Source organism: Podarcis muralis, chromosome 4, assembly GCF_964188315.1.
Source record: "Podarcis muralis chromosome 4, rPodMur119.hap1.1, whole genome shotgun sequence".
In the NCBI taxonomy this organism is placed as follows: Eukaryota; Metazoa; Chordata; class Lepidosauria; order Squamata; family Lacertidae; genus Podarcis; species Podarcis muralis.
Genome location: NC_135658.1, coordinates 58,803,282 through 58,827,221, shown reverse-complemented (window position 1 = coordinate 58,827,221; position 23,940 = coordinate 58,803,282). Strand labels below are relative to the sequence as shown.

General features: G+C 43.4%; 1 protein-coding gene across 11 annotated transcripts in view; it reads right to left on the bottom strand.

Annotated features, from left to right (window-relative positions):
- CASK (calcium/calmodulin dependent serine protein kinase) overlaps window positions 1-23,617 on the bottom strand; it is a 127,240-nt gene extending 103,623 nt beyond the window's left edge. For 4 of the 11 annotated variants that reach the window (XM_028727342.2, XM_028727349.2, XM_077927378.1 and 1 more), the window contains exon 1: window positions 22,891-23,616. In XM_028727342.2, coding sequence (XP_028583175.1) covers window positions 22,891-22,949 — 59 coding nt within the window. In that variant the 5' untranslated portion in view covers window positions 22,950-23,616. Of the gene's footprint in view, window positions 1-21,720; window positions 21,784-22,890 lie in introns of all 11 variants that reach the window. The other 7 variants (XM_028727346.2, XM_028727344.2, XM_077927379.1 and 4 more) reach the window with 4 other exon arrangements.
- Window positions 23,618-23,940: the final 323 nt, after the last annotated feature.

The following is a 23,940-nucleotide window of genomic DNA, read 5'->3' as shown; positions in this document are numbered from 1 at the left end:
TGTTTATGTCTTATATTTACCATGTAGTGTTGACAGAATATATTAAGTAGTACTCTCCACTCCAGTTGTAATGAAAATTGACAACAAAATAATGTATTTTGTACACTTATCTATACTTTCACTGAAGCTTCATGTATAAAATCAAGTGAAATGTTATGCATGACTTGCTTTTATAACTTTAATGACTCTCCTGCCCAGTACCCCCAAAACCCTTCGGCAATTCCTAGTTTAAGTTACAAATGGTCCCTTTAATACTGTAAAGTTTTTGGGAGTGGGATTAGCATTAGGCACATCAATATTTGTTCCTGCACTTCATTCAACCCCAATTCTCCTCTCCCCGCAAAAAAACACACCAGGTGAGCCTCTCTGGGGAGAGCATGCTACCATCAGGAAGCCACCACAGAAAAGGCTCACTCTCTTGTTGCTACCTTCCAAACACTCTGGGAAGGGGGACACAGAGAAGGGCCTCAGATGACAAGCACAGGGTCTAAGTCAGAGACAGGCAATCTTTAAGGTCCTGAGCCATGTAAGGCTTTATAGGTCAATACCAGCAATATACAAGTCATCACTCTGCTCCACATACTTGTACTATTACAGTGGTCAAGTAACATTAAACTGAAATTACAATCTAAACTGCAAAAAGAATAGGAGAAACCACAGACCAATATGGCTACACCGCTTTGTCTTTAATAAATAAGAATAATAAGAATAATATTTATACGCTGCCCATCTGACTGGGTTGCCCCAGCCACTCTGGGAAGCTCCTAACAAAAAATTGTAAAGGAAATACAATAATAATACAGTGGTACCTCGGGTTAAGAACTTAATTCGTTCTGGAGGTCCGTTCTTAACTGGAAACTGTTCTTAACCTGAGGTACCACTTTAGCTAATGGGGCCTCCCACTGCTGCCGTGCGGTTTCTGTTCTCATCCTGAAGCAAAGTACTTAACCTGAGGTACTATTTCTGGGTTAACGGAGTCTGTAACCTGAAGTGTCTGTAACCTGAGGTACCACTGTAATCTGCAACCAAAGGGGAAACATAAGGGAAACAGACAGGTACTGTCCTGATATCTGGAAATCTGGAGTACGTTGTCAGCAATATGCTGATGACACACAGCTCTACTTTTCCTTTACATCTGCAGGTGTGGCAGTGGATGTGCTGGACCATTGTCTTGCTTCAGTAATGTACTGGATGAGAGCCAACAAACTGAAGCTCAATTCAGATAAGACTGAGGCACTGTTAGTGGATGGTTCCCTAGACAGGATGGATGGGAAGTTGCTTGCCCTTGATGGGGCTAAACACCCTCTGAAGGAGCAGGTACGATGGTTGGGGGTACTTCTGGATGCTTTGCTACCTCTGAAGATGGTTTGGAAACTTTACCTGGTGCAGAATTCAGTGGTCAGGTTGCACACTGGAACAAGACGGCTTGAGCATATTACACCAATCCTGGCCCAACTGCACTGACTGCCAATTAATTTCCAGACCTAATTCACAGTGCTGATTTTCCTATAAAGCCTTAAATGGATCAGGACTGCAGTACCTCAAGGACTGCCCCTCTCCATATGAATCTACCCAAATCCTGCAATCATCATCTGAGACCCTCCTTCATGTGCCTCCTCCACAAGAGGTCTTGAGGGCAGCAACACAAGCAGGCCTTTTCTGCAGTGGCTCCCCATTTGTGGAATTCTCTCTGGGAGGATTGACTGGTGCCTTCATTATGCACCTTTAGGCGCCAGGTGAAAACATTCCTATACCCTTTAAAATGTGTTTGTGGGAGAGAGTGGGGGCGGGGAGGGTGGTATTGTGGGTGGGGTTTTTTGTTCTGGTTTTTATTGTGTATTTTGTGTGCTTTTCTTGTATTTTTATGTTGTGAACCTCCTGAGATCTACGGATGAAAGGTGGTATACAAAATTAAATAATAAGAAATAAGAAAACACTGAATGTCATGAAAAGCATTGAGGCACAAATCTGCAACTAGGAAGAGATTTTAGAAATACTGCTTCCATTTTCCAGTGGAAGACTGGAAAAAGTTGTAAATGGACACAATATGTGAGACTGTTGAATCTGTTTATTGCATTTGTGGAGAGGAACTTATGGCAAGTGCATTAGCTTTCAGCTTTCATGGTTTTCACTGCATGAGTGAATTTGTAGTTAGGTCTTCTCAAACTGAAGGACTTTTGATCTCAGAATCAATAATGATAAATGCCTTCTCATAGATTTCCTTTTCTCTGTAGTTATTGCAACCAAGTAGCCACTGAGTAGTTCAGTATTCTGAGTTGAGAATTTTTGTTGTCCTTCTTCATCAAACATCTCTACCAATAGATCAGGGTTTCCTAAACTTGGGTTTCCAAACTGTTGTTGGACTACAACTCCCATCATCCCTAGCTAGCAGGACCAGTGGGTGGATGATGTGGTCCAAAAATAGCTGGAGACCCAAGTTTGGGGAACCTTGCTATAAATCATTGTCATCCTACCTGGTGCAAAATATCAAACCTTTGAAGAACAGCAGTTTGAATAGCCAGAGCACCTGCAATGATAGCTGAGGTCCGAGTATGAAGAAGACGACTTGTTAGTCTCTTGTTACTTAAAATGTCTCCAAGCAACTTGTAACAAATTTAAAGCATAAATATAAATACATTATTGCATAAAAACAAAATAAACCAACCCGTCTAACAGCAACAGGAAGCTTTGGCAGCATACTAGTAACAAAATAACATCTTGGTCTATCAAAAGCAGGGGGGAAAGAGAAGTGAAAAAGATGTCAATGAAGGCAGAACTTGCTGTGGAGAGCATTCCGCAAATGGGGAAGCACAACTGAAAATGCCCTCTTTCGTTATCACCATAGTCCAAGCCTCCCTCAGAGAGGTGATCTGAAGGCTTGAAGGATGGAGATTGATTCTGCTGGTGGGAGCTAGAGTCTCACAATTGGCTCTGCTGGCTTGTGCTGATGGGAGCTGGAGTCTAACAACATATGGAGAGCTAAGGCTTCCCACCCATGTTACATTATCATCCGTGAAGTCACCTCTCTTAGAAAATAAAATGCTTGTTTGTGGCGTACAAATTTTGTCTTATTGTCAGTCACCTTGGAATTCTTTTGGCAGGTGGAAAGATGGGCTACATTTTATATAAATAAATATAAGCAATACACCCAAGCTAATCATGCCAGATAAAAGCCAGAGCACCCACTGCTAAGCGGGCTTTGGTATGAGTGTTCAAGTTACTCTGCACTGGTTGGAGAGGGGATCCTGAACACCCAATCCACCCAGACTTCCTCTTCTGTTAGGTAGCGGGCAGCAGGGTGACCTGTACACCACCAGAATACCTCTCCTATCTCAAGATCCCAATACCAGATACATATACTCAAAACTGATAGTCCAATAGACAAAATACCTGGAAAAGGACTGGAATTCTTAAGTCAACAGCACCACTGTGTCCCTGCCCTACAAGCCAACATATACAAAGGAAGTTGCTTTAGAAATTGTGGCACAACCACCAAGGAGACCTGTGTGCTCTTACTTGCTCCAAATGCAATTCACAGAATGGCATTAAAGAGTTCTCAGTGAATTTGATGGCTAATTAATACTTACTGGCAGCTGCCTCAGAAGACTATCAATGGACTTGTGGACAGGCCACACTCACACAGAACATCTGGCTCACAAATGGCAAATCAGTATAAGCTGTCAGCTAGTCAGAGCTCCTACACATTCCTAAGGCACTTGCTTGGGAGCTGCTGGCAAATGTGAGACAATCTTGAGAGACTATGGTATTGACTACCATGGATATCTTTATGTTCAAATGCAGGATATAAACCTCTGATATATATTGACAAAACCGAATGAGGCACTTTCATAGCTATCTTGGTATCTAAGCTGTTTAAAGCATTAGGTCAAGCACAACAACTAAAACAGGAGTTGGTATAAAGCACTGATATTGTTATGTCTTTCCATAAGTCAGTGTTTCCCAACCTTTTTTGGGCAAAGGCACACTTGTGTCATGAAAAAAATCTCGAGGCACACCACCATGCCAGATGGGGAAAGGTCACTTTTTACTTATGTAAAAAAAAAATAAAAAAATAGTAACAGCATAGAAGGTAATGGTAGATGACTGTTAGGGTCTCCCCCCAAATGCAGAATTCTATTAATATCTTCCTTAGCGAGCCGCGTTAATCTCTGTAATGCTTTCTATAGAGTAAGCATAGGGGACACTGGGGGATGTGGAACCAAGGGGGCAGTGGGCCAAAAGAGTTCGGGATCTACTGCTTTAAACAGAAATAAGAGCCAGTGGGTTCTTCCTTTTTTAAAGTATCGTTTCAGCGGGGACAGCAGTCCGGATTTCCAAAAAGCGGCGCTTTTTTGCGTCTGAGCAAGAAGAGAGGGGAAAAAAGAGAGAGAGATTGATTTGTGGCTGCGCAAAGGGGGGAGGAGCCCAGGAGTAAAAGTAGGAAGGACGAAGGGAGGGGAAAGGAAAGTTAATAGAAGGAAAGGCGGGTGGGAGAGAAAGAGAAAGAAAGAGGGAAGGAAGGGGGGAAGAGAAGTGGAAAGGAGGGAGACCGAGGCGGGGGAGAAGCGTCTGGAGAGTTGCTCCGAAGTTTGGGGGGCCGCGGGGGTGGGCGCGCGTCCCAGGAGGCGGAGGCCAGCCCGGGCTGGGAGCCGCGCCGCGGCCCGGGGGCGGTAGGCGGACCGCGGCTCCTAGGATGTGGAAAGGGGACGGCGGCGCAGGGGGAGGAGACCCGCACGGCTAGGGCAGCGCGCAGGGGGAGGGGAGCCGGCCGGAGGCGGGCGAGGGGGGCCGCGATCCCGCGCGCCGCGAACATGGCCTCCTTCCCCGCGGGCCCCGCCGAGCCCCCCCGCTGCCGGAGGAGAGCAGAGGCAGGAGGAGGAGGACGAAGGCGCTGCCGAGGAGGCGCGCCAACTTCTGCCAACTTCGGCGCCCGCCCCGTCGCCGCTGGCTCCTCCCGGCCGAGAGCCAGAGGACGGCGGCGGAGCAGGAGGAGGAGGATCGGGTTTGGCGACGGCTGCTGCGTCCTCTCCAAGCGCGGGGCTGGCCTCCGCCGCGCCCGATCCTCCGCGCTCGCCCGCTTCTCGGCGGAGCAGGTCTCGTGCGGGTGCGAGGCGCTGCTGCAGGCGGGCGACCCCGGCCGGCTGGGCCGCTTCCTGGGCTCGCTGCCGCCCGATGCCGAGACGCCGTGCGACTCGCCCGCCTCCCTCCCACGGCACACCAGGCAACGTCTCGCGGCACAGTAGTGTGCCGCGGAACACCGGTTGGGAAACACTGCCATAAGTGAATAATCATTTGCTGAGTGTCCTTCCTAAGCAATTAGGAAAGAGTTATAGTCTGAAGCATAGATGTAAATTAATTTCAAAACGAAAACAAAAGAAATTCAGGAAGTGTTAGGAGGGGCTTGCCTTTTCTTCCTTGTAAAGGTTAGTGGAATGAGCTAGAATGATACCTTGTCTATTTTTCTAAGAGCTAACAAATAAAGGTCACAATATCATAGGGTACTGCAGAAAAGAAGTTGCATCAGAAATGCCATAGGCACTATTCAACAAGTGCTTGTAGCAATCACTTCCCAGAGTAGAAAAATAACAGATTTCAATTTTGAGTGTTAGAAAAGTTGAAGACCCCTTGAGCTTCCTGTACAAAGCTTTGCAGGAGAGCTTTGCAAAAATCCAGGTAGATTCCAGAACAACCTCAAAACTATTCTAAAGCAGGTGTGTGTGTGTGTGTGTGTGTGTGTGTGTGTGTGTGTGTGATTAAGAAAAGTTAACTCTGGCTCACCTGACATTCCAGCAGACTGGAAATTGGACAATTTATGGAATTGTCAGAGTCACAATGGAGCGATCTACTGTATCGAAATACTGAAATCAAAACATTTCAGATACTGAATTGCTTATTTACTGGCTAGATTTCAGTTTTTCTTATGCTTGCTTTGCCACTCTATTACTGGAGACACTCGGGACAAAGATGTCTGTCTACATTATATGCTATAAGCAGCATTTCCTAAATGTAGCTATTGTGTTTGCCTGTATTTACAACTTCAAAACCTGGAGCTGATGTCACATTGCTGCCTCCCTCCAATGCTGTAATATATTATTAATTATTATTATTAATTATTATTCTTATTATTATTAGAAGGGGGTAGGATGCATATACATTTGTCAAACATCAAGCCAAAGTACAATTTAAATACATATTCTAGTGATAATGTAAATATTAAACACTCAGCACTAAATGCAACATTAAACAGTGGCTAAATACAGCAGTAAACAGTGGCAGTAGTTTCCTATAACACAATTGTAGTTTTGAATGTTATACCTCCTAATACTTTGCAGAGATGGGGAGCAAAAAAGGAAGACAACACGACATGCTCTAAACAAAGCCACCAGTTCTTCACCCACAGTGAGGTGATTCTACAAGCCTGGAATCTGTCCATTCATACTGTAAGATTCATTAAGCTGTAGCAAGAGAATAAAGAGGGGAAAGGCATAGGGAACCATAGAGTGAAACTACATATTACACTTGATGCTGAGATGCCTCCCAAAATATCATTGCTACATAACTTCTTCTTCCACATATCATGTAGGAATGGTTACCTGATAGGCAGCCCCACAGAGTGCATTACGCTACCCATTAAAAAGTTAAGACCATCATAGAATCATAGAATTAAGGAAGTAACACATGAAACAACTAAAGAAAATTTCTTTCCATTATCTTATAAAAAGGCCCCTTGGTCTTCTGCAGTCAGGAATCATAAGGGTGTAGCCAAGGATATGAAAATTGTCAATGATTTTGGTACCATTGCAATGGCATCTCATATTCCCAGTACTTGGTATACTATATTTTGAACACTAAGCATGCTATTCTTGCATACACTAGCATATCTATTGTTTTTGAAACTACCATGTACCATATAATGATTCTAATCACAGACTACCTAAATCATTTACAGTGGAACCTCGTGTTACGGACGGGATCCGTTCCGGAGGCCCACCTGCAACGTTGAACTGACGATTTAGTGCTTCTGTGCATGTGCGAGCGGAGAAACCTGGAAGTAACCCATTCCGGTACTTCTGGGTTGCCGTGGGACACAACACGAAAACATGTAACCTGAAGCGGACGCAACTTGAGGTATGACTGTAGTGATTTTACCACACCACATTGTTCTAATGCACCAACAGCTACCTAATGGGAGGCCCCATTAGCTAAAGTGGTGCTTCAGGTTAAGAACAGTTTCAGGTTAAGAACAGACCTCCAGAACGAATTAAGTTCTTAACCCGAGGTACCACTGTACTGTCCTATACCCAGAGGTCTCAGGGTGGTTGCCGCATCCCCACACCATCCTCCCTGAGCTGCCTTGCAAGCTTTGGATCTGGGGAGGGCAGCACAAGAAAGGCATAACTACGTGCCCCTCGATCCTAGCCTGGGATCAAACGGCTGCCATGTCCCCACGCTGCCGCCCCAGCAGCCTTGCTACTTGGATTGCAGCCTTGGTGCCTGCTTTTGTGCTGGAAGAATAAAGCACAGAGTTGTGTGTTTTGCTTTGCTTTGCTTGCTGCAAACCTGGAAATAAGTTGTCTCTCCCCTCTCTCAGGTGAGGTGCTTCAAGGGTTAAACCTAGAAACGGCCCCATTGCCTAGAGAGGCCCAGGTCTCACAGAGTTTTTTGGGGGGATTTAAATATTAACACCTTCCTATTCTGTTCTAACTATTCTGAGGAGAGAAAAAAATGGCTTTGGGATTTCCTAGGAGTAGTATTGTTGGGAGGGGGGTTGGTAGATTTGGAGGAAATGTGAGTAAATAATTCCAAAAAAGGGGAGGATTTGTTGCTGCTTTTCAGAGAGTAGTGGGGGGGGGGGGGACTGGACTTCAATGGAGGATGCAGATATGGAATCTCATTTCTTTGCAACCATCAAGTTCAGCCAGGTAGCAAGTCATTTCAAGTGATTTCAAGGGAGGAAAGTGTTAAAAAGGTTCGAAACTGTCAGATCTTTAAATTGGCCCCTGCAGATGTTTGTTTTTAAATGGCAGTGTTGACCTGCAGGAATTAAGCCCTCTGGAGCTGGCAGCACAGATCACCTGCCTGTTTGCTGCGGATGGAAAGGTGTGCAGGCCAAGGCTGGTGCTAAATGGGCTCTTCGCCACCTGTATGCCCTTGCTGCTCTCCCCTCCCTCTCACACACCAGATTCCACCTGGCATGCACAGAGCCCTGACAGGGGTGGCAACGGCTGAAGGAGGCGCAGCAAGGGCAGAGTGCACTGTGGTGCAGGTGGCAGAGATGGGCAGGCTGGGCAGGAAAGGGTTGTGCCACTCTGCACCAGAGAGGCTTCAGCTGCTTCAGCAGAGGGGGAATAGTAATTCTCCTCAGGTAAAAAGACTGGAGATCGGCTGGTTGCTCCAGCATGACGTGACATACCCCCACACTGAAGTCAACATACTTATGTGTTGCGACACACGGTTTGGAAAGTTCTGTCCTAGAGGAAGCAGATTAACAATTTCACAGTAAAAACTATGCATTGAAAGAGCAGCAGTCAATGTACATTTTTACTAGAAAAAAAGGGCAGATAACGTTAAAACTATATTGACTTTTAGAAAATATGGGATATAATCATAATCAGTCAGTTTAGGCAGAGGACTGCTGAATAAAGTTGGTGATTCTAAAAAGGCTGCCCATCAGCAGTCATTTCATCCAGCAATTTCTGTGGGAGAACAAGACCTCATCTACTAGCCTGGCTGGGACTGACAGCTATTTGGCTGCTCCTCTTCCAAAATCATCTCCTGCACTGGGCCATTCCACCTCTGACCTTTATGTAGCATTGTACACAATCAATATCAGTATTTGCCATCCCCCTTCTCTTCCCTTTTTTCTTTTGTATTTTGCCTATAAAACATTATTTTAGGTTGTAAAGCACATCAGGTGAAAAGTTGCATAACATTGTATGGCTAGTTGGATCAAGGCTGAGGCTGTAGCTCTTATGTATTCTTAATGTTTGAGTAATGCCTGATTAAAAGCTCTGGATTGCTGATGTGATAAAATCAACTGATTGCCTTTATTACAAAATAAAAACCTGTGATCTTTATAACTATCCAGAAAACATATAAAACAGAAAATAACTAAAATGTGTGTGGACATTTAAAAGTTGCAATTTATTTTTTACATTCATAGTTCACCCTTCCCCCAAAGAGCTCAGGGCAGAACATATGGGGTTAATCCAATTTATCCTAACAACAATCCTGTGAGGCACCTTAAACCGCAGATTGAGAATCTGCAGAAGCAAGCTTCATATCTGTAAGGATGTGAATCCTGGTCTCTTAAGTCCGAGGCCAATACTTCACCTATCAGATCACACTATTAATTACTCCACACACGCATCATTAATAATTATAGTAGCTTATACTGCACATTAAAATACAATATTGAGTACTACTATTCAGTGGCTGTTGCTGTGTATGCTCTCACAATCACATAAGTATATATATATAATTGAAGCTAAGTTTTCTTGACCAAGTTAAGAGAGTGAGCCCATTATAAATTTATTATTATTATTCATATTAATTAAATGTCTATACAACCCTTCATCCAAAGATTACAGGGCAATTTACAACATAAAAACACAAAAATCATAACATTACATTAAAAACAATAATGCCCTCCTATGCCCAGTCTTTCCTTTTTAAAGAACCATGGTACTACATTATACATAGTTGTAGGATCTTCAGCATCTTACTCAATTTCATCTCAGGATAACGCAACTAAGAGCCTGGTGGGGGGAATATCTAAAAGGAATGATGAACTTGATCATCGTTCTGCAGATATCTGGAACATGTACCTCACTAATTAGCTGGCTCTGGACAAATGAATTTTGCCAGGACATTTGCTATAAAGATAGTGTGGAATGCCAAAGAAGAGAGAAGCCAAGTCCTGGCTTCGAAGTTCAACAGTGGGCCAAACAGAAATAGGTGACAGAGCTTCAATACTCTTGTTTTAGAAGGTCAGTTTCTGAATGTGCCACGGTAGAATGTTGAAAATAGGATTCACATCTAAGAGAGTCATGTAAAATAAAAGGGCATTACTTTATATGCTTGGTTACAGAATATGCAAATTTATTTAAAAGCCAGATAACAAGTCAACTGGGGAAAAAAACTTTTAATTTTTAGGCCTAATACATGGTCTTAAAATAAAAATCTCCAGCTCATAACAGATCCAAATAAAAATACATTACATTTCTTTTAAAAGATACAGAACTTCTTCTGAGGCTTAGCAAACCTGTTAAGCAGCAACAGAATATACAAGAAAAAGTTCTCAAACTTTGTTCTCAAACTTTGTTCACTTGCAGAATATTTTTTTTCATGCCACACCAATTTTTTTTATTAACAAGAAATACATTGGAAAACAAAAAGGATCAACTCCTAGCTACATAAGAATATGAATCATTCCCAAAATGTAATTATAAACAAGCCTCTTACATATGTACCTTAAGTATATATACAAACTCAATGAGAGGTGTGAATTTGCTTATGCCAGGTAATCTCATTTATATTTGGTCTAATTTGAGACAAACTAACTCATCTCCTCATCAACACAAAGAAGCCTTTCTCTTTTCTGATCTTTCATATTTGTCAGAGTTGAAAATCCCTGTTCATACAAAATGTCACAGAGAACTGTAGAACAATAGCCAATGCTCTCAAAGAGAGGCGTGGATGCAGTTTTTGGTTGTATATTCCCACCCCACTTTTTGATACTCTACTCTACTCTACTGAAATGTTTAAATGCGTATTTGATTGTTCTTGAATCTTCCTGCCATACTTGCCATCATCTCCTGCCACACCAATGTGGTGTGCCACACCGTTTGAGAACCACTAGCCTAACCATAGGTTAAAATGAGCACATTGGATTGTTTTCAAAGTTTGCTTTGCATTAGTGGGAAAAAGTGAGATGGGCAGAAAATATACCCAAATGAAACCTTTCTTTTTCTGTGGAAATATTTTTTGTAAGTTTATTAGCAACTATGAGTAGAAGCCAATTAAAACTACAACATCAGGCAAACTTAGCAATATAAAAGGCTTTAGCTTTATTTACTATATAAAAATGACAAATTAGATAACTCTCTAGAACAGCCTTTCTCAACCTTGGGTTCCCAGATATTCTTGAACTACAATTCCTATCATCCCTGACCATTGGCCATGTTGGCTAGGAATAACAGGAGTTGTAGTCCAACAACATCTAGGGACAGAAGGTCAAGAAAGACTGCTCTAGAACACCACAATTTTTTTAAATCAGAATTAGCTTAATTTGTATAGGAAAATTTTCCAATTCAAAAATTTCCAGAAAACCCAGATCACTGATGGAAAAGCACTTATGTTCATGCAAAGTGGGGCACCTGATTTTTACTGATTTTCCTCTATCCACCAAAGCAATATGGGATACAGCAAAGAGAGCTTCAATAGATGGTTGAGCAGATCAGTTAAAATTAGGTGTGTGAACAGAAGTATTTTCCATTAATGTAAAATCACCATTTGATACAAGCCCTTGAGTTGTGCCTACTGTGCTATATCCATAGCTAACACAGATGCTACAAAACATTGGTATAATATGTGTCTGTCCTCCAGAAGCCAGGTTATAAAATTCCGTAATAAATCTAGCTTTGTAACTGTCTCCTAGGGCTATGTCACATAGAAAACCATTGCAGTAGTCATTTTTCAAGTATTATTGGGATTCAGCAATATATTATCCTGACATTTGTTGTTGGAGCAAAATTTAAAGCCACAGGGAAGACTTGGTTTTTAGGCAACATCAAGAGGTTACCTTTGTAGAAGAAAGTATTCTAGGACAGCTTGAGAAGGAGATTACAGGAGGATTTGGCTGCAAGATACAAGGTAATGCTACCAAGAAGTTGAATCACTGCTAGCACCATTCCAATAATTCATTCAAAACTGTTTTTAAATCTGGTAACAGGGATGGATTGGCTTGCCCACTCTAAGCCAACCGCTGAAACCTCTATGATGGTTTCCCCCAATGAAACCTGGGAATTGCAGTTTTACAGTTCCCAGGATTCTTTGGAGAGGAACCCACAACTGTTTTAAGCCGTATAATGCTGCTTTAAATGTATAGTATAAATGAGGTCTGAGTCTAGGAATTTGCTTTCAGTTGAAACCAATCCATTACCACTTTTCACTCCAAAAAATAAGTCCTCTCTTGCTTACTGCAGGGATAGCCAAGTTCTCAAAACAAGCTTCTGTGGAAAAAGTTAGCAGATCATGTCCTTTAGAAATGATTTTCATCTCCAGCATCCTCTATGTAGTTAAGATTGGAAAAGTCAAGCATATGCTGAATGTAGACATAAAAGGATTTTAAAATGTTAAATGTTCTGAGCACCTAATTTCCATCAACTAACCAGAAATCTGGTATAATTTGCTTTCTGGTATCCTTTGTTTTAGTTTTAAGGAACCTTGGTTTCATGTAATTCCAAAAATGAGATATTAGACATTCTTTGCTCCAGCAATCCTAGGTGCACCCTGAAATCTACATAGCACGTGGTTGATCCTAATCCAATTAAGTCTGTTATCTACTCCTACACTCCATCTTAAGACTGTGACTAAATACAGACTTTGTGGCTTCAACATCAAGCCAGCTCTTTCCCTTCCTCTCTCTCCCTCCTGTCCCTCCCTTCACTCAAGTTCCAACCTGATTAAGAGTCCTAGGGAACTAAAAAAACTTACTATTTTGTGGCTTTTTGGTTTGTCCTAATAAACCTATTGCCAGTCTGTCAATTTCTGAACAATTCTTATAGAACAACATAGGTACTTTAAAAAAATGCATTAAAAATTATGTAACCAGGAAATTCCATTCAAATTTCTAGAGATTGCAAAGTGTTTCAGAAGTTGAGCACCCTCATATTAAAATGCCAGATCAATGTATAAGATTATTTATTCATAAAATTATTTACAGACCACCCCTCATATATCAAAGCTGTGTGCAACAAAGTATGCAAGTACAATAAACATAAAATACAATAATAATCATACAAATAACTAGCTATCTTGAAAAAAATTAAACAACTGAATAGGCCTGTCACATAAAAAGGCCTCCAAGAGGCATCTGAAAATTAACAGTGAGGATGCCTGCCAAGTCTCTGTTGGAAGAGTGTGTGACTATCAACACTAAGTGCCGGGCTTCTAATTGAAGCCAGTCGGTCTTCTGAAACACAACAGAACAACTAATAGCACTCCTCCAGGTGACCTCAGTAATCAATCTGAGGCGGTCCTCAATTTTACTAAGACATTTTCAAAGAGTTTAAGAACATAAGATGCTGGGTAAGACCAATTCTCTATCTAATGCAGCACTGTATTTTCAAGTGGCCAGCTGTAAGCTTCAAGAAAGCATGAACTATATATATTTGCATATGTGTGTTAAATTGAGAGAGAGAAACTTATCAAGCTCCCCAAACCCTAAAAAACCACTTTATAGCAAGTGCAGTGGTTACTAGCCATGAAAGCTATATTCTAACTCCACTGTCAAGAGGCAGTATGCCTCCAAATACCAGTTGCCAGGAATCACCAGTGGGGAGAATTCTATTGTAAGTGGTTTGTGCTTGCAAGCTTCCCACAGGTATCTGTTTTGTTGTGAGAACAGAATCTGACTACATAGCTCTTTGGCCTGATCCAGCAGGGTTCTTCTTGTGTCCTTAGCTGCTTTGCAGGAAAGAACATCTGGTGCTGCCTCCTGCTCCAATGGGGCTGGTTGTTGTATTTTCTGAGCATATGTGGTGTATCCTCTATGATGACTGGGCCAAAGTCTTCTAGAGCTTCATTTCTGAGTGGGGAACAGAACTGGATCTCCACAGTCCAAGTCCAATGCTCTATCCATTAAATCATACTGCCTCTAAGAGGCAAATCTTTCCTCCACTGCTGGACCTGAAATGTTATTCTTACTTGGAAAATTACACACAGAGAAGTGCATTACAAAGTGGGCCAGAAGCCCGAGCAATGTAAAAAACAGGAGTGTAATATTAAGTATGCAGAACAGAGATGAGGACCATTCGAAAGAGATGAAAATACAACCAGAGTAGATGTGTAACCCACTTGTAGTGAATACGGCAAAGTATGACGGCTAGCGAGTATAAGCACATAAAGAGTGACAAATATTTCCTGTAGGAGCTAGCTATGCTCACTTTCAATTGAGCCCAACCCCTATAGTAAAATCTCCATAGGTACAACTAACGACACTTTATGCACGTCCAATGGATGCGCAATGGCTTTGGGACCCAGAAGAGGCAGAAAAGGGGCATAATGGTGCGGGGCACACTTATACATGCTCAGGGCTGCCATATGTCCTGATTTTCCCAGACATTACAGTGGTAACTTGGGTTACAAACACCTCGGGTTACAAACACTTCAGGTTACAAAGTCCGCCAACCCAGAAGTAGTACGTTGGGTTACGAACTTTGCCCCAGGGTGAGAACAGAAACCGTGCACTGGTGGCACGGTGGCAGGCCCCATTAGTGAAAGCACGCCTCAGGTTAAGAACAGTTTCAGGTTAAGAAAGGACCTCTGGAACGAATTAAATCTGTAACCCAAGGTACCACTGTACTGGGATATCAAAGGAAGAAGTGACATCCTATTTGTTTTGTTTTTTAAAAAAAGGCTCAACAACTTTAGGGGTGTCCTGGATTTTACAGCACCCTGTATGAAATGGTCACTGCCTGTGTTCTAACAGCAGCTTCAGTCTCTAGAGTCTGCCTGTTTCTTTCTGGACACAACAATGCAACTATGTTATTCCAGGAAGGAAAGCCCTTGCCAAAATACTGCAAACTTTAGTAACTTCCCAGTAGGACTATTGTAACAAACCCAACATGCGACTGCCCTTTAAATCATGCTCAAAAATTTAAGTGGTTCAAAATGCCACTGCCAGAATAGTAACTGGCTCTGACAAGACAAGAATACATAACTTTTAAAACTGTTAGTTTTTTCACTGGTTCCCAACCCCAATTCAAAGTGCTGGTTCAGCTAGCTTTCCAAAAACTCCAGCACCTCTAACTTGTCTATGCAGGCAAAGTTGAGATACTGATCAAGCTTTTTAAAAAAATCATCACACAGAACACAAGTACTGTGCAAAATTGCCTGACCTTTTGAAACCACAAAGCTGGGTATACTAAAAAGTCCTTCATACACATGCTTACGCCAATTCATTATAAGCACTAGTTCAAAGTATACATTTGTAATAGTTTGTCATCCTAGAAAAACTTCATATGGAGGAGACAATATGAATGAAACATGTAGCAAAGTACTGGAGTGTGCATCTTCAATATTCCGGCCAGTCAGCCACACCCTCAACTCAAGATGCTCCATTCCAGTCCTTCCTCTGCGGGGTTTTCTGTTCCCACACCCACACAGCTCAGCCCTCAGTGAGCTGTTTGGTTCCCTGCTGTTTAGGAGGGTTGATAAAGTTTTCCTATGCTTCTGCAAACTTTGGAATTCCTCTCTCCTTCTCAGTGATCCCATTTTGGTGACAATCCTATTGGCACTAAATTAGAGGGGGTGACTAATTACACCTATTACATCATTTATAATATATGCAAACATCCCAACCTGAACAATATCAAAAATAATTTATTACTTAATGGATACATTAAAATTTAAACATATCCCAAATCTAACCAAAGCTTTACAGGCTTTACTTGGTTAGTCAATGTGAAACACACCCCACTAACTGTAATTCTGTGTCAGCCTGAAAGTCCAGCTATATGAGATTCTCTTAACCAGCAGCTGTGTGATCCTTTTAGGTAGATTGTTACCAACAGGAGGCTGGAGATGATGCAAGGCAAACAAGCTTTTACATCCTTAAGTATAAGGATGTAAAATGTTGACCTTCAAAGCACCAAATGGCTTCAGCCCTGTATACCTGAAGGGGTGAAGCCCATCGTTCAACCTGGACACTGAGGTCCAGCTCTGAGGGCTTCTGGCAGTTCCCTCATTGTGAGAAGTGAAGTTACAGCGAACCAGGAAGAGGACCTTCTTGGTAGTTGCGCCTGACCTATGGAATGCCCTCCTATCAGATGTCAAAGAGATAAACAATCATGTGACTTTTCATATACACCTGAAGGCAGCCTAGTTTCAGGAAACTTTTAATGTTTGATGTTTTGTTTTGTTGTGCTCTGTTAAATTTTGTGGGAAGTCCTCCAGAGCAACTGGGACAATCCAACCAGACAGGCAGGGTACAAGAACTATTTATGATTACGATTATTGAAATTAACAATTGTTTTAACTGAGATTGCACACTTTTATCCTTTTTAGGGGAAACCTAGCCAGATGGATGGGGTATAAATTATTATTATTATTATTACTACTACTACTATTAGGTATGTTCACACAAAAATGTCACATGCACTTTCCAGTTTGTCTCCTGAAAAATTCACTTTTTCCTTCAATTAAACTAACTAAATATGTGAAATAAAACTTTCTAAAGTGTTAACATTATACTTGAGAGCTTTTATCAGGTCTTTATTCAGTTTCTGAGTATAGTTGAATATTATTATAACATATCATATCATATTATAAGTGTGTGTCTAAATCCAGATTGTAATAAGTTTTTGCTGACATGCTAAAGTAGAAGCAAGAGTTTAATCCTATCCATTCAGAATGATGTGAACTGATAAAAAAAATGCCTATCACTTAGATGAAAGCACCATTGTTAAAGCACTCATAAAACAGGTTTTTTGAAACTCATGTTCCTTCCACAGTAAATATCAGGAGATCATCCTTATCTTTGTGAGATATTTACACATAAAATTGCATGAATATTTTAAAGTTAGAGACTAAGCTATTTAGAAGTTAAATCAGTATATCAAAACTTTACACCTGCACAATTGTGTGGGTAGAGAAACAGCTATCCAAAATAAATTTTCGCAGATCATAAATTTAAATAAGAGAGAAACACAAGGTATGTTTAAAGGTAAAGTTAAAGGTACCCCTGCTCGTACGGGCCAGTCTTGACAGACTCTAGGGTTGTGTGCCCATCTCACTCAAGAGGCCGGGGGCCAGCGCTGTCCGGAGACACTTCCGGGTCACGTGGCCAGCGTGACATCGCTGCTCTGGCGAGCCAGAGCCGCACACGGAAACGCCGTTTACCTTCCCACTAGTAAGCGGTCCCTATTTATCTACTTGAACCCGGGAGTGCTTTTGAACTGCTAGGTTGGCAGGCGCTGGGACCGAACAACGGGAGCGCACCCCGCCGCGGGGATTTGAACCGCCGACCTTTCGATCGGCAAGCCCTAGGTGCTGAGGCTTTTACCCACAGCGCCACCCGCGTCCCACAAGGTATGTTTACTAGATTCTAAATAGATACTGGTTATGCAGAAAGTTAATTACAACAATGATCTTTCTGACCCCTATTGAAAGAATTTAAGAATAAGATCATGTCTAGTTAGCATGTCTGGGAATGTAAAGATCTGGAATTCATCACTGGTTTATTTCCCCCATTAGATAATAACATATATTTTCACACACCAGACAGCATATATTCACACAACCACCAACAGCAACTATTATTATTACTGCTATACATGATCATTTGATACAAACGATAACGGCTACACCCTTAAGCACACCTGAAAATAAACTCCACTAGAATTAATAAAACTTAAAAGTAATTTTGCTAAGTGTCCAAATATGCACGATTGCAATCCTGATGAAGTAATCCAAACCTTTGATCTGCCATGCTGGAGGGGGTGCGTGGATGAGCTGGAGGTGCCTTTCTGCCCAACCCTGCTAATAAGGAGCACCCCAATGCCCAAACAAAAGGCAGGCAGAAGCTCCCACCTGCATTACCCCTTACCAGCAGTAGTCAATGGTAACCTTCAAAATGAGACACTTTGGGACAGAACTCTTTGACATCAAGCCCAACTGAGACCTCTCAGGTTTTGCTAGCCTGGGAGCTCACAGAGCAAATACAGTAGACATTTTTGCCTCTCCCCACCCTTCCCCCCCTCCTGACTAGTGGATGCAGCAGTGGCTACACTGGTCTATTTAGCCCTGCCACTGCCAACCAGGGATTTGGACTGCCCATTAAATTCATTTCCGTGAAACACATTTATGATCTTAGAATTGATTTGATTTCAAAGTAAAGACCTCAAAATCAGCCAGTGTATACCTTCAAATAATTTTAGCCTTTGGGTGATATTCCTACAAGACCCTTAACAATGCCAAAAAAAGATAGTTCAGACCCGGCCAGCAGGTAAGAGATGATGGGAATTTGAGTCCAGCAACATCTTGAGGACCACAGGTTCACCATACCTGCTCTACAGTATGTAACAAATTGAGCAGTGAGAGAGAAAATTGCTGTGCCATTGTTCTTCCATCCCTACAGTCAAAGTTTGGGAGAATAGGGAACCTAAAGATCCTACAGCGAACGGCCATCATAAACCAAGGAAAAAACAACGAAGACTCAAATATAAGTACAATTAACTGATTAAATAGTTATAAGAAAATTCAAATATAAATGTGTGCTTGTCAACTATCTCATTCATTGGTAGCAAAGTAGATTTGCGTCTTATTGAGCAAATTAGAACAATGATGTGCTTTAAGTAAAAGGGTTATCATACAGTCTTCCACTGAAAGCTAGGAGAGGAAGAGGTCGGGAATATTTCAGAAGGAATCAGAGTGCCACAGCCTCTTCACAATTGCTTATACCTGTCTTAAGAAACCTACTAGATGTGTATTCCAATGCACAGCCTAAAGAGAGCAATTACTTTAAAAGCTCACAAGATGCCTAGGCATTACTACTGAGAATTAGCTTTGTAGATATTTGCCACTTTAAAAGAATCATTAAGGCAGCCCTCCTGTTGGAGCTGGGAATGTAAGAAGTTGCATTTTGCCAGGTCAGACAATTTTCCAGGACTGTCTACAGTCTGTCTTGCAGTTCATGGAACTCACATATTCATATTCCACACAGCAATAGTGTGCCGACAGCTCTCCCCCCCCCCCCAAATTATGCAATGCTTTTTATGTACACAGTCTTAATAATACTGAATACAGCAATACCTTGGAAGATAGGCCAGAATATCCAAAAAACAGAAAGGGGCTGTGTCTGATTGATACCGGCTTGTCTAAAGCCAAGTAATGAAGTAGCAGACCTTGGAGTCTCTAATTTCAGCAGCACCCTGTACCACTCCAGAATTCAGCACCCCTGCCTTCCATTCTATAGAATAGTTGCAGCACCCTGAGTCATTGTGCTCCCCTAATCCATCTCTGGTCCCGGCTCAAAACACACAGACAAAGGCTTCAACTTGTAAGTAGGAAAGGCATCCTTATTCAAGCAAGTAACTGTACAGGCTTGGCAGCAGACATAGTGCTCAGAAGTCATGATTCAGGCGTTCAGGAGCATAGAAAGTAGAGAAGAAAGTATCCCAACAAGATTCCCTGCCCCACTTCCCAAGCTTTTAAAGATAAGGTATGCTTGAGTTTAGTCACAAGAGTCACTCATCTTGTGGGAATGCTGAGATTACAAACACATGCTGTCAGGGCAGATGGGTCAATTTTTGTCAGTGAAGGCAGCACCTGATTCTAGGTCACAAGACAACACCATTATGTTTATGCTTCTGTTCAGCTGCTGCCACCTCCTTTTCAGCCTTAGAATAATAGAATCAGTGTTCAAAATTATCCATGCGCCAGGTTCATTTTGCACCTGGCTTTCAACCACTTGCAACCAAGAGAAGATGCTTAGGAACCAGGATGGCCCCTGGCACCTCCATCATTTGGAGGTCCATGCCTGGGGATCATTGGATCTGGACAGTTTTCACACACCAATACCCCATCCTTTAGAATTCCATCAGCTATATTTTATCTGTACTATCAGAATGAATTTCTGGAACCAAAATGTGTTGGGGTTTTATGCAGCCTGAGCAGGAGCAGTCACTGCTAACAGAAAGAGGTAGGAATAGGCCAATAGATCTGTGAACTGCCCCTGGATTGAGTGACTTTTCTTCCTTAAATTCTAAAAGTACTTAATCTAGCTCAAGTTTGTCATCTGAACTAGCCAGATGTTTAACTGAGAATCAATCACAGTCAGTCCATCATTTGAAAAATAAGACTTTAGAGCAGTTTTACCCCAAAATAACAACTAGACATCCCATTTTGGTGACTGTAGCCTTGGTTTAAGGAGGCCTTTGGTGCTTATCTTATATATCTGAGTTTCTAACACTGGAATCAGAGTTGGAAGGAACCACAAGGGTCATCTAGTCCAACCCCTTCCAATGCAGCAATATTTTCCCAATGTGGAGGTCAAACTCACAACCCTGATACAGTGGTACCTCGAGTTACAGAGGCTTCAGGTTACAGGCTCCGCTAACCCAGAAATAGTACCTCGGGTTAAGAACTTTGCTTCAAGATGAGAACAGAAATCGCATGGCGGCAGCAGTGGGAGACCCCATTAGCTAAAGTGGTGCCTCAGGTTAAGAACAGGGTTAAGATCAGTTTAAGAATGGACCTCCAGAATGAATTAAGTTCTTAACCTGAGGTACCACTGTATTAAGAGTCTCATGTTCTACCAACTGAGCCATCTCAGCCTCCTCCCTCCTGGCTGATCAAAGCCCACCCCACCCCCGCTCTTTAGGAAGGTTGGAGGGGACAGCCGGCATCCCAGCTTCCTCTTGCATAATGGTTAAAGACATCGTGGAAAGGGGAGGTCCCTTTCTTACAACTAAGGCTTCCCCCAATTCAAACCCCCCCCCCCCATTTCTTCTTCTTCCTGTGAATCTAATCCCAAGGCCTATGGTCTCACAACACCTAATAAACTTCACCTAAGGCTGAATCTAGGACTTCTTCATTCATCACTTATGATCAAAGCTACACCATTTGTCATTATTTATTAAGTTACACCTACCCACCCCAATCTGCATTTTGGGCCAAGCCTTCAGAAAATGGTTTAGAAACGAGGACATTAAAATAAAAACCCATAAAACAGCACCTAATTAGAACAAAGAGAACCAGCATTAAAAACCAAGAAGAGGTTTGGTAGAGTAAAAAGAGGGTTAAGAAATATTTAAAACCTAACAGAGGGCCAAATTTAGTTATCATACCAGTAAGTTCCAAAGGTGTGAGTCCACAACTGAAAAAGCCCTTTCCCAACCTTCTGATATTTATCAGTGGCAGGACAGGGAGCAGGACCTCAGAGGTCAGTCTCACCTAGAGGGAATTCTGCATTTCCTCAAGTACAAAATAGTGTTAATTGACTGCAACTTCCCAATGAAGGAGGAGAACCTTTTGGAAATACATGAGTGGTAGCACATTTATTGCAAAAGCAACAAAACAAAGCCCTATCACATGGTATACTGGAGCAGCAAAGTAAAATAAATGAATGAATGAATCTGAGAAGTATGGAGCAAACACATGAATTTATAACTGATGTTTTTAGGGTTCTAACCAAATTATCTCTCAAAAACTGGTATTCCCATAGACAAATGAATAATTAAGAGTTGGGAGACACTTGTAACACACACAATTCAATAAAGTATTTGGCAAAAGGTGTTACAGGACCAAATGTCCTCAAATATTTTGAGCAAGCAGACACAAATTTTAGCTTCATAAAAGAAAATTTTGAGGGAAACATGACAAAATAAATGCTAAAATATTATTTCTGCATTGTCTTACAGTAGACAACTATCTGACAACTATTATAGCAAAATTAGAATGAAAGAAAACAGTGCAATCCTATACTCAGAAGCATACCTTACTCCCAGGTAAATCATTTCCAAAGGCGTTTTCCTCACCATGTAGTTATCCTTTCAAAATCTGTAATAGGAAAGCCACCTAAGTGCTAAAGCATCTTCAGTTAACTCCAATATGCAAAGTTACCTGTTCTTTCAAAATGGTGCATCTTATTCTACTTTTGTTTTATCACCAAGAACTGTAAAAATAAGTAGAAAGCTCACAAAAAACCACAGTATCACTACTAACCTAAAACTATGAAGAAAAATAAAGTGTGGTTTTGTTTCCTTTTAGTATATTAATTTTATTTTCCACTAGCAAAGAATTGCACAAGTTACAAACTAAGAAGACTTGAGCTGCCATTTTCAAACAACCTACCAAACTGGTCACTCCAAAACAGACAGGCAGTGGCAGTTTAGCAACCGCTGCAACTTCAGTTTTATGCAAGCTCTTGAACATCGATTTAAAAGCAGTTGCATAAGCCCCAGAAAGGCAAAAATCTCCTTCGGTACTCTTCATCATTATTATTCCAAGTGGGTGGGGGTGGGGGAGAGAAATATTTACAGAGAAACTGAGCATTACCTGAGTGTCACTTACATCGTCGCTAACGAGCTGGGCTATTATGCAGCAGAGCACAGGAAGGCACCTGGCGTGCAAATATACCAGGCACACCACACAAGAGCAGAAAGATGTGGAGGGAAAACATCCCCCGCCTCATCCCTTCCTTGCCTACCTTCCTGGTCACATAGACCTCTGCCAACACCTGGGCAAGCAGAAAACCAGGTTAGCTGCAGGAGCAAACAGCCGATTTAATCTGAGTGCCCGAAGGTGGCGAGGAGGGGGGAAGGGGAGGGAGGAGGAGAAGAAACAGCCCCCCCCCCATTATCAAGTCACTTCCCCCACCGTGTGAAAGCGCGTGGGCGCCACGGCGGATTCACTTGTCATGTCACTCAGCCCCAACGCCATGGAGCCGGTCCCTCTCTCCCCCTTCCCTGCCTCAGACAGACACGGCGGCCGCAACAGCAGCAGCAGCTCAGGTGGGAACGGAGCCGAGCATCTCTCTCCCCACCACCACCTCCCGTCGGGGAGGAGGCTTTGCTGCTTCGGTCACGGTCGCCTCCGTCTCTTTCTCTCGCCCTCCCTCTCATTCCCCCCCCCCCCCGGCCATTTGCCTCTCCCGCCGCCACTTACTTGCCGATCACCTCGCAGAGCTCATACACATCCTCGAAGAGCACGTCGTCGTCGGCCATGGTCCAGATGGGGGCAATTCGCCACACGGGCGGCCGAGGCGGGAAGGGGGCGCGGGCACGATCCCCTCCGCGCTCCCCGCACGACGCGCCGCCGCCACCACCGCGTTAAATCCCAGCCGCCTCACGCCGCACAGATCCAAATCCGCCCCGGAGGCTCCAACGGCCACGCCGGGAATCCCTTCAGCCGCCGCCGCCGCCGCCGCTCCTTGTTCCTTCCTCTTGTGGGCCTCAGCCTCCCCGCGTGTCTCTCTCCGTCTCTCTCGCTGCCGCCGCCGCCGCCGCCAGGTCCTCACCTTTCCCCACCCCGTCCGTCGCGACCCTTTTCCCTTTGCTCCCCCACCGCTGCGGCCCTGGAGGCTAATGCCGGCAGGCGGCGGCGGCGGGCGGGGTGGAGCAGGGACCACGGAGGGGATGGATACGGAGATGAACCGGCGGAAGGCAGAGCCGCCTCATTCGCCTCCCCTCCCCCACTGGTGCACACTCACACGCGAAGGGGCCGGGGAGAGACAGAGAGAGGGAGGGAGAGAACGCGCGCGCGCGCACAGGGAGGGAGCGAGGGAGAGGCAGGCGCGGCTCCGACCACGCGCCAAGCAACTGCCGCGCTAAGCTGTTTAATGGAGGGCGGGCGCGCCGCCGCCGCCGCCGCCACCTTGCTAATCAGTCACGCAACCGCCCAGAGCCAGCGCGCGCGCTCCCTTCTTCCAAGTGCGCGCGCGCAGTCTTCTTCTTCTTCTTTGCCTCCTCCCCACCCCGCCCGGCCGTTCTCTCGTCCCCCCTCCCTCTTCCCCCATTTGACAAGTCCTTTGCCAGAACCGCGCGCAGAGCCACGCCCACAACACCCCCCCTCTAGGGGGCGCAAAGGGAGCGCTCTGCGCAGACGCGGGTGTGTTAACGTCATAGGGAAGGCGAAGGGGAAAATGAGGCGGGGCGCCGTAGCGCTCTTCTGGGGGGCGGGCAGGCGGGCTTTCATTGTAGTAGCTTTGGAGCCTGA